The following is an 11,351-nucleotide window of genomic DNA, read 5'->3' on the forward strand; positions in this document are numbered from 1 at the left end:
AAGTAATGGCTTTATTGGATGAAAAAAAAAACAAAAACAAAAAAACGTGCAATGTTTTCAGCGCAGGCCTGGCACATAAATGGCTGTTCCTTACTGCATTTAGTACTAGGATGAAGAATGCAGGTCTTTACCTCCCTCTGGTCCTCTAGGCACGTGTAGCTTTACAGACTCAGAAAAGATGCCCTTTAGTGTAAAAGTGAGGTTGGCCAGGAAGCAGCAAAAGCAAAGCCTTGATGATGCCTAGTTTGTGTATAGCGTCCTGCTCACTGACCCTGTCGCTGCCTTTGACTCAGCAGCTACCTTGACTAGAAATGAGTTGCAGTGATAAACAAGTATCCACCAGCCTAAACCAGGACTGGACCCTCTCGGTATGTACACACGTGTGAGGGTGCACTTGTCAGCATGGACACCAGTGCTGGGTTTACTGTTTGATTCTCACCAGTCCTTTAGGCTACCAAATGGTAGTTACTGTTTCCTCTCAGCCCTTCTGTGTGTGTAGACCACAGGACAATTTGTGGAAGCCAGTCTTCTCCTACCATGTGGGTCCCAGGTATCAAGCACAGGTTGTCAGGCTTGGCAGCAAGTGCCTTTAACCATTGAGCATCTTATCAACCCAGGTCTTAGTTTTGAGTCCGTCCTCTTTTCTTGTACTTTATTTATGCAGTCTTAGGATCTCTCATTCTGATGGACGTTTCTGAGGCAGGGTCCTGTCGGTCAAGTCACTCCTCCAGCTCTGGTGCTAGAACCTGTAACTATTTAACTTCCTCTTTAACTGTCCCATGCCTGAACCTCTAACCCTGTGCCTGATCTTACCAATCCCATTAGTAATACCAGGCAGCTGGGATATCTGTCCCCACTGCCATGCCCGTGGCCACTGCCCCCCTCTAAGGTTGCCCATCACTGGATACAGATGGCGTCGGCATCCTTTACAATTTTTCAATTCTTCCTTTCTATATGTGATCATGTGTGGGGGGCAGGGAGGGCGGGACGACTACATACCTCTCAGCCCTTCTTGCCTGCATTTCTTTGTAAATTTAGAGGCTGATTTTGGTCATTTTCATACTTATGTGGCCAATTTACAACTGTTTCTTCAGTTACTGTGCCTGAGTGAGCCCCGGCCTCTGAAGCCAGATTATTCAGTAGGTAACTCCTCTGCTTGCTCGGGCCTCACTGTGGCTTCCCCTGATCAAACAGCAAGTCTGGTTGGCTTTATCTTCCCTCTCGGGAATATGAGCGTGTTCCCACCCGGGTCCAAGGCCTGGCATCTCTTAACTTGTTCCACACCACTTGTCCTGTCCTCCCCTGCTGCTCTTCCCTTGGCTCAGAATCACCTGAGCTGGGATCCAGCCAGTGAGCCAAATTGCTCCTTTTAGCTCTTTGCTGCTTCCTCGTCTACCAATACCTCTCCTCCCATTGCGCTGCCTCACGCAAGATCTGTCCCTGTGTCCAGTCACCATGATGTCTCTTCATAGCTCTGTAGTAAGTCATATAGCTGACCCTGTGTTTGCTCATTGCTCCTCCTGTGTTCCCTCTCAAAAGAACTTTTCTTGGCAAGAACAGACCTTAGGACCCAGATAGGCTGTGGGCAGGCAAGGGAGCAGTGTCAGGCGCTCTTTGGAACCCTCCCTAGACTTAGCACACCAGCAGTCTTCGGCCAGAGCTCAGAGGCTCACAGTGACAGGATCTTTGTGGCCCTGTGGTCCCTTGTGGTCCCTGCCCCCTACTGTTCTCACTTCTCTAGGGGTAGAATCCAAGCTCATGTCAGAGTGTTTCCTAGTGGTCTGTCATTTGATCCCCCCTGGGCATGGCTTGGCTTAGGGCCCAGTGGAGAGGAGGCCTCACTGCCCTCCTGTCACAGGCTGCTCGTCTGGGCCAAAAGCCAACCCCAGCTGTTCTGCCTGTCGTCCTTCCTGATAACCGTGTCAATCAGTAGCTAATCAGGAGAGGCTGGGGTTGTACAAAATACAAATTTTACCAAATAGCTAAACCAGAGGACAAGAGCAGTCGGTCCCTTTGGCGTGCACCGAACTCTCGTCTGCGGCATTCTTTCCTCTGCCAAAATGAAATAGGACTTTAGGGATGATATCTGCTTTGTTTTATTCCTCAAAATAGCCTTTGGCACCCAGAGAGGAATCCCAGTGTTAATTTATGTCCTGTTCTTGTCATAAGGTGGGATTTGTGTGAGATTGCTTTATGTTGTATAAAACTTACCCGCTTTAAAGACTTCTGACCAAGGATGGGTTTTACCTTCATGTGCAGGAGCAGATCCCATGGGAACCTTATTAAACCTTTGTTACAGCAAGCCTTGAGTCAGTGGTCAGCCTGCACTCTACACCCTGTGAAAGGGGCTGTCTTAAGAAGAGGGTGTGGAGGCGACACAAACTACTCTCTGGTGGCCAGAGTCCTGCACGCTGGGAGGCTGGAGGCACAGGACGGTGTCTGATTCTTAGTCTTCTGTCTTGAATACAGACCCCTGAGGAATTGGATGACTCTGACTTTGAGACGGAAGATTTTGATGTCAGAAGTAGGACAAGTGTCCAGACAGAAGACGACCAACTGATAGCTGGACAAAGTGCCCGGGTAAGAACCCTCTCCCTGGTCCTCTTAGAATATTCAGGAGTATTCCTGAATATTGGGTGGTGTGAAAGTCATGGTACCTGCTGGTCACTTGTGGTTTCCTGCAAAATGCTTCCTCAGCCAGGAGCATGCCAATTTAAGGTATCCCAAGCTAGTCAGAATAATATTTGCTAAAAAGAATCTTGAATTAGTTCTGCTCATTGCATTAGCTCTTAAAAACCCACTATTAGTACATTCAAGAAAACCAGTCGGTCCCATTGTATTGGAGTCATTAAATCTTAAATCAGTAACATCCCTGCTTTTGGAAGGATGTCAAGATTACCGTTCTCTAAGGAGTCTATTTTCTCACTCCATGGAAATGTACCGGAGAACCTGTCCCTGTTAGGCCTTACTGGGTCATAAGCACTTGGAGAGCTAAGAGGATAGAGCCCAGGCTGTGGCCTTGAATTGGCAGCTGGCCTCCAGAGTGCTGCTTGTCAAGTAGCGAAGGTTCCTCAGCAGATTCTCTGCTTCTCACACTACCGCTGGCGACCTTTCAGACTTGCAAATGTCTGTTCCGGTCTCCACACACATGTCCCTTTCTCTCTTTTAACAGGCAGCAGCAAGTCAGGTCAGCACAGGTGTGATTGGGAAGCCTCCAAGTTACCCTTGGAGGTGGGTTTGGAAAGTGGGTCGGGAATTTAGGCTGCAGCCAACTCCTACAAAGATGAGAAAATAGTCCTTCAGGCAAAAGGCAGCTATCAAAGCATTGTCCGACCCATGCTGTAGGTTGCTGTTAGGAGTCTTCGTGGCCAGTGCACTGGGACTTCCTAAGAATGGTTGGCTTGTGATTGCAGGCGATCATGGCTCAGCTTCCTCAGGAGCAAAAGGCGAAGATTGCAGAACAGGTGGCCAGCTTCCAGGAAGAAAAGAGCAAGCTGGATGCCGAAGTGTCCAAATGGGATGACAGTGGCAATGACATCATTGTGCTGGCCAAGCAGATGTGCATGATCATGATGGAGATGACCGACTTCACTCGGTGAGAGGCCACCCCTGCAGGCTTTGCAGAGGTGGGGCTAAGAAAGCCCCAGGACCCTGATACTTCATAGACACCTTTTCTCCATTCACTTCCATTCATGAGAGGCTTCATAGACAGAGATCCTTTTTCTCTTTTCAGAGGCAAAGGACCACTCAAAAACACATCAGATGTCATCAGTGCTGCCAAGAAAATCGCTGAGGCGGGATCTAGGATGGATAAGCTTGGCCGGACCATTGCAGACCATGTAAGTGCAGTCTGCCTGGTTCACTCACTGCTGAGTAGCTGTCTGTGATCAGCTCCAGGGGCCACACCCATCTTTGACAACCTACTTGATTGGTCCCAGTGCATATTCCTAAGGATTTCTCAGATCCGTTTCTTTGACAAGTCTCAGGAGTTGGGTGTGTTTGTCTGAAAACTTGTCATCACTAAATCTTAAGCCAACCTTCACTAATGCAGATCCTGCCCACCCCTGGCACTGCAAATGGCACTCGTGCAGGGTCTGTAGGGTGTGGGTGCTCTGAGCTGTTGAGAGGCTGACACATGTAGTTGGGGACAGGCTTCTCCATCTCAGCACTTGTTGCTTCACACCTCCAGGAAGTCTCACGGCACATTCCTGTGGTGCCACAACTTAAGCCAGAATTGGGGTCTTCCTGGTTATCCAGGCTACAGGATGATGAGTGACAGCTGTGCCTCATTACTCAAGTCATTCTTGACTACCAGTAAAAAGCCTCGTGGACCCTGTCTTTACTGTCTGAAGTCAGGAGCTCCACTGATCTCTCACTGGCCTTATTACTTACTCTTTTCTCCATTCTGCATACAGCCTTCTTCTCCATCCTGCGTACAGCCATCAATAGTCATCATAAATGCAAGCCAGACTTGAATCTGCCCTTTTGTAGCATCTTAGAAAAAAGGTCAGAGCCTTCAGCATGGAGGACAGGCCTCACTTTATACCACACTGCACTCACATCTCTCACACACACCAACACCAACCACACCTTGATGGAAGCAATGTCCCTCTCTGGTAAGATGTAAACACCCGAGCCTCAGTGCAGTCTGGGCTACTACTTCTGTAGTCATCTGTGCCTAGAATGAGTGTCTGTCCTCAGGGGCTTATCCTGTGTGCCCTGTTGTTGAGCAGACGGTGCCTTAGGCAGAACTATTTCTTTGGATCAGAACATTGATGTTTCTTTATGACCGGGCCCTTTCTCTCACCTCTTAGAGCCATGAGCTTCTCCCCTGGGTGGAAACCTAGGCAGTAGTTTACTATCAGGCACTGAGTCATGGTTTAGCCCATGTAGTGCTGTGTGAAGCAGGACTCTGTGAGTGACTTGCCTGGGGTGTAAGAACAGAACCCTTCCTGGGGGCAGGGATTTGTCTCAGTGCCGAACTCCTTGTCCCATCAGTGCCCAGACTCCGCCTGCAAGCAGGACCTGCTGGCCTACCTCCAGCGCATCGCTCTGTACTGCCACCAGCTCAACATCTGCAGCAAAGTCAAGGCTGAAGTGCAGAACCTTGGTGGAGAGCTTGTCGTCTCTGGGGTGAGTGGTGGCAAGGACAAGTGGGGGCCAGTGGGAATTTGCTGACTTTGTCTGCTGTGAAAGTAGACTTTTGTCCCCATACACCACCTACCAACTCCAGACTCAGAAAGCATGAGAACAGAAACTGCAAGGCTGCCTGGTTCCTAGAACCCACAGACCATCTCTGAACTGCTGCTCTTTTTGGCTGGTTGGTGACAGCTGGAACTTCTGCTAGCTGGTTTTTAGGAAAGGGTGTTTTTTGTACACACACACACACACACACACAGGAAAGGGTGTCTTTTGTACACACACACACACACACACACACACACACACACGCCTACTCAGAAATTACCAAGTAGGACTGTACAGGCTGCTTTCTCAGTTTCTTCCCACAAAGCTGAGTTGTAGCAGTTAATGAGGTCACAGTTCTGAGTCCTTCTCACTGTGGGCACGAGGAGACACTTCTCTGTCTGGAGGGAGCATGTCTCCATGTTCTCTAATGGGGACCGGATCCCATACTGACAGTGGGAGCTGTGTTGTGTGGAAGCGGCCTGACTTCATGTCTTCTCTGCTGCTGTTCACGGGGCCAGAAATACACAGCTTTGCAGTCAAGAAAGACAACTGTGGTTTTAGGCTTTGTGTGTGTCACCATTTCTTCTTAAAGGGAAGTATTTGCAGGTCACAGGGATAAGAAGTGCCATTGAGAGAGCAGTAAATACCAAGGCCTCTCCACAGTGCTGTGGGGACCCCCAGGCCTGCATGGATACAGGTTTGTGTCGGGCGCCTCACACTCCATCTGTCCTTCGTAGGTGGACAGTGCCATGTCCCTGATCCAGGCAGCCAAGAACTTGATGAACGCTGTAGTTCAGACAGTGAAGGCCTCCTATGTGGCTTCCACCAAGTACCAGAAGTCACAGGGTATGGCATCCCTCAACCTCCCGGCTGTGTCGTGGAAGATGAAGGCGCCCGAGAAGAAGCCCTTGGTGAAGAGGGAAAAGCAAGACGAGACGCAGACAAAGATCAAGCGAGCCTCACAGAAGAAGCATGTGAGCCCCGTGCAGGCCCTCAGTGAGTTCAGAGCCATGGACAGCATCTGAGCCGCTCTGCCAGGGGCCTGCAGACGCTTCCCTCTAATGTAGACAACCCTTAGATTCCACAGGGAGGGAGGTAGCAGATTTCCAACCCAACCAGGTGGTGAATTTTGCAAGGACATGTTTCTGTTAAAGCTGGTTTAAAAAAAAAAAAAAAAAATCTTTAGACTTGAGAAGTAGATTTCTAGCTATATTTTTATAAACTTAAATGAAAATAAAAGTTCCATAACCAAAGAGTACCACATTAACTTACTTCTTAGTCACATTTCAGAGTAGGATGAGGTATCTGCTTTCTAGGCAGGGGTGAGGGCCAGAGCAGAGAGGTTGCCTTCAGCCCTGCCATTGGGCTGTATGGAATTAAATGATCAAGGGTGACTCAGTAAGCCACTGGGTACCCTGAGAAAGAGTCTGGAGCTTTTTGTGAAGAATAAACCATAGGAAACGATAAAACATAATGTATTGCACAGGAAACTGATTGCTTTCTTTATGAAACAGAATGGGAATTATAATGCATGGCTACAGTTACTAATGTGCTCTGCTGCAGGACATTAATAGAGTTGCTTTTTCAGGCTAGAAAGATGTGACGCCATAATCGGAACAAGCTCTCCCCCCTCCCCCCAAGTTATCCCAGCATCAAATGCAAATTCATCATTGGGCTCACTTCTAATAACCGCCGTGTTTCCTGCCTTGGGCTGGCAAAGAGGCCTGACAGAATAGTGTTTGCTTAGGCAATAATTTAGACTTCGCCTTATTTTTTTGATTACTATAGCAATTACCATAGCTATGAAGTAAGATTTTACTGTCTTATTTAAATTTTATGAATCTGTTTTTTACACTAATTTTCCCAATAAAGTCCACTATGAAACCAAAAAGTCGTTCCTTTGCCTCCAAGAAGAGTCAAACTTGTGATTCATCGTGTCTCTGGGTCACCCCGCGCGGCCCAGCCTGTGTCCCCACCCCAGGAGTTTTCATAGCCATTCCTCAGGGTTCAAGTCAAAGCCATAGATAAACCAGTCCCATAGGACTCAACTATGACATGAAAATGGCCGTCTCCATTCCCTACCCTTCCCAGGAGACATTCCCTCTCGGAGCTTCTTAAAGAGATGGCTGTGACCATTGTCACTCCACTAGAGTACTACTTTCTGCCATTTCAGTCAGCTCAAGGTGACTGTCTTACACACACGCTGTGCGCACGCACGCACGCACGCACACCCCTCCCTCCCTCCCTCTGCTGCTGGGGCGCCGTAACCTTGCGCTCTGTGTGCTGCTTCCCTCAGCTTACCTGGGCGCCTGGCTTGAAATGACTGACTCGCTTGTCGCTTGTCGCTGCTTCTCTGCTTTGAGATGTTCCGCCTGGACAGCCAGATGTGACCACCCCTGTAGTCTGTTACCCCTAGACAACGCCCCAGACGCCCTCAGTGCCACTGTCAGGCCTAATTTCTTGTCTCATGGGCCCTTCCCCAGGGGGTCTGGGGTTCTCTGGAAAGCCGTTCCCTGTTACCCCGCTGTACTGTGTGTAGCCCGGCAGGAAGTGGGCTGCTATTAACACCCCCCCCACACACACACACAGTAGTCACCTCTGCCCCAGTGAGTGGGAGGCCTGCTGCCCTGAGTGCAACCTGCAAGCGGCTGCACGTCGTTAAAACCCAGTCCTCAGAAATGGCTGTGGCTTCCGTCCCTACTGGCCTCCCCATTCCTCAGCATTCTGCACCCTCCCTGGCAACCCTTCAGCCTGCCAGATGCATCCTGAGTTTGCCTCTGCAGTCCCTGGCACCCCGTGCCTCATTTCACACTCCTTAAGTATACCGAGAGTCGCCTGATCAGTGACGAAGCCCTGTCACCATGTTTGCTTCTGCTCCTCACGTGCTGATGAATGACCGAGTCCTAGGTCTGCTTCATGTGTAAGGCTCTAGGGAGCTTGGTCCCCATCACTGACACCACCAGGCTCCCTGCAGCTCTTGTGGTTGTTTTGAACAGATCTTGCCTCGGGTTTATTTGTAAAAACAGCATAGACCACCTACCAGCACAGTCCATCTCACCGTCTGGGCAGTAGTTTGCTGTGGGCCCTGGGCTTTGGTTTGCAGCACCTGTGACCCGTGGCCATGTAGCAGCACATCTGCCTCCCAAGCTTGGGGTGGGTAATGAAAACAAGTCAGCGGGCTTTGCCTTGGACCTTTCCGCGTCCCAGGCTTAGTCGCCTCGGCCTTCACATTGTTCCCCTGCACCTTCTTCAGGCCTTGTCTTAGTAAACATGCGCGTTCCTCTTTGTGACTGGGGCTTCTGAATGCCTTTTCCGTGTCCTCAAGACTGGTTAGCACTGGTTATAAGGGGTGTAGTTCTTGCACTTGGCCAGCTCTGCCCTGTGACCTGTAAGTGCCCAAGCGCCTGGGACTGGAAGAGAAAGAACTCTTACTTGTTATCACCATAGCTTGTCAGTCAAGCTCTGCATTCTGTCCATCCCTGGCCATTTCACTTGCCCACACCCTAGCAAATCCCCAGTCCTTACCTAACCCATCTGCTTTCTAGCTCTGATGGAGGCCAAGTGCTCAACATCCCTGCCAGAACTAAACAGCCTGCAGCCATGCGGGTCACGCCCAGCTTCTACATCAGACACTTTATCAGCACTCAACACCTGTGTCTTATGTTCGACACTGGGGCCCTACCATCCACACACACACACTGCTCTCTGGGAGCATGTCTGTCACTTCATGTCGTAGGCATGGTCTTGGCTGTGTCCTCTACTCAAATATTGAGGTGTTGTCAAAAGCTGACAAATGAAGAACCCAGACCAAGATCTTGAAACACTTGGGAGTCCTTGCAGATCTTGTGATTCCAAGGGTAAGAGACTGTGTGTGGGAACTTTGAGAAGATCCCAGGGAGATGCTGGTCCCTGCCCCTTGACATCCTCCAGGACACCACGCTTTCCTGCACTCTCATACACCTGATCTGGGTCTGGAGAGACAAGCTCTTCTCGACCTGGTGAAGTGAGGCCGGAGCGAGCAGAGACAGGTGACTGCCTGTCAGCTCCCTAGCCTGTCATGCTGTTCTTGCCACTCTGGCCTGCTTCCCACAACTACCCACACAGTCACTGCAAAGCACCCAGGCCTTTAACCTGTAGGGTATGCATTCCACAGGCTGACTTCCCTTCCTAACCACACTTGCTACCTTCTGTGCCTGGTCCCCCAACTCAACCTCTGTAGCACCCATTGCTCAAAGCTTCCGTACCCAACCTGCTGGGCCTTCCACACGGGTCAGGACTACCTCCCCAGGAAGGAAGGAACTGCTGTGATGAACACACCAGCGTTTTGTCCAGCTCTTAGCATGTCACCACAGATCTGCAACATGGCAGGTGCCAATGTTCTCATCTCCTGAGCTCTCGGGCTGAGGAAATACCAGGGTAGACGCAGAGGCAAAGGCCCTCATCCAAGTCACCTGGCACCAAGTGGCTTGTCCCTAACACTGACTTCAAGGTCTAGTCCCACCAACACCCTAGGTTCCAAGCATCCTCGAGCTCCTGGTGTATGGTACCAGCTTTAGACTTCTGTGCTTTCACATGCTTCCTATTCCTACTCCTTTCCCAGCTCATCCTTGATACCTGTGCCATTGCCATGGGGAACAGCTCAGCTCTTGGTTCTGCTCCTGTCCCACCATGATAGCTTGTGGCAGTGTCCATTGCTAAAATGTCCAGAGCAGGGTCTGGGGAGGCCACGCCTCTACATGCCACATCATTTAGGAGCATAAAGGATGCCCTGTCAACAGAGGTGACTTCCAGGAGCCACCATCAATTCTCACTGTACTCCTGTACCACAGCCAATCTATGTCACCAAGGGATGACATGAATGTTATCTGACATCTCTATCTGAGGGAGATAAACATGTTAGAACATGTTAGAAACATACCTGTTGTCAGTGTCGCTGGGTCAGTCATGAAATGCTAACGGTACTCCCTCCAGACCCAGTGCCACCAACAGTGGCAGCACTGTACTCACACACGTTTGAGTGACATTAACATTTTCTGCCTTTTTAAGTTTTGAGATGATCTCACTCTGTGGACCAAGCCGGCCTTAAACTTTGAACATTCCTCCTGACTCCCAAGTGTCAGAATTACATGCATGGTGAGCACCATGTCTAGCATCATCAATGTAATTTCTCTGGCACAAGTTCTGTTTCCCTGTCAGATTACTGTCAGATCCCGATTGCTGTTCTGAACCAAAGTAGGGAAGAATGGCATAGGATCCCCAGGTCGTTCAGTCCCAAGACAGTGGGTTGAGCCGCATGGGGAAGTGCAGAGATGGGGAGGAGGGTGCTGAGGGTTGCCCTTGTTCTTTGCTTTTTAAATTTTTAGGTTGGGGTGGGGCTAGGGAAATGGTTCAGTGGTTAAGAGCACTTGTTGGGGTTTGATTCCCAGCGCTCACATGGTGGCTCACAACCATCTGTAACTCATTTCAAAGGATCCGACACCCTCTTTTGGCCTCTGCAGGCACTAGGCAAACACGATACATAGATACATGCAGGCAAAACACCCCCACACACACACACACACAATAAATAAAATTTAAAACTTTAAAAGTAGAATTAAAAAGTAGATTGGAATTTACATGTAGTAAAACCTACTTGTTCTCATTCCCTTGTGCTATCCCAAGGCAGTTCAAGCACACCCTTTCCCTCTAGCACCTCTATATAAATGAAATCCTCTTGTTCCCATCCTTTGCATCTTAGGCCTTACATCTGCACACTGCATCCCAGGCAACACGGAACCTTTGAGAAGCATGCAATGCTGTGGGCGCCCTTGCTCACTTTTTAGCAGTGACTAGTATTCCATTAGAGGGTGCACAGTGCCCATCCTGTAGGGGACTCGGACTCTTTCTAGTTTTGTTTTTTTAATATATACATTTTATAGAAGCATTGGAACGCAGGTTTTGTGTATAACAGATTTTTGTTTATCTCGAGTAAACACCTAGAAAGGGTGTGCTCTCTCTTAAGTAATACTCGACCACAAGAGACTTTCAAACCTCAGCCAGTACACTGTGCCATTTTTGCATTGTGCCAGCAGCAGTGAGCCTCCAGCTGTTGCATCTCTAGTACTTGGCATCCCCAGCTGTGTTTGGGTATAGGTGTGCAGGGCATCTCATTGTAGTTTTATGTG

The 11,351-nt window shown here is 49.4% G+C and overlaps 1 protein-coding gene across 1 annotated transcript in view; it reads left to right on the forward strand.

Annotated features, from left to right (window-relative positions):
• Ctnna1 (catenin alpha 1) overlaps nucleotides 1-7,078 on the forward strand; it is a 115,520-nt gene extending 108,442 nt beyond the window's left edge. The window contains exons 14-18 of the mRNA XM_051202268.1: nucleotides 2,470-2,580; nucleotides 3,414-3,595; nucleotides 3,734-3,839; nucleotides 4,999-5,133; nucleotides 5,925-7,078. Coding sequence (XP_051058225.1) covers nucleotides 2,470-2,580; nucleotides 3,414-3,595; nucleotides 3,734-3,839; nucleotides 4,999-5,133; nucleotides 5,925-6,212 — 822 coding nt within the window. The 3' untranslated portion in view covers nucleotides 6,213-7,078. The remainder of the gene's footprint in view (nucleotides 1-2,469; nucleotides 2,581-3,413; nucleotides 3,596-3,733; nucleotides 3,840-4,998; nucleotides 5,134-5,924) is intronic.
• Nucleotides 7,079-11,351: the final 4,273 nt, after the last annotated feature.

Source organism: Phodopus roborovskii, unplaced genomic scaffold (assembly GCF_943737965.1).
Source record: "Phodopus roborovskii unplaced genomic scaffold, PHOROB, whole genome shotgun sequence".
Lineage (NCBI taxonomy): Eukaryota > Metazoa > Chordata > Mammalia > Rodentia > Cricetidae > Phodopus > Phodopus roborovskii.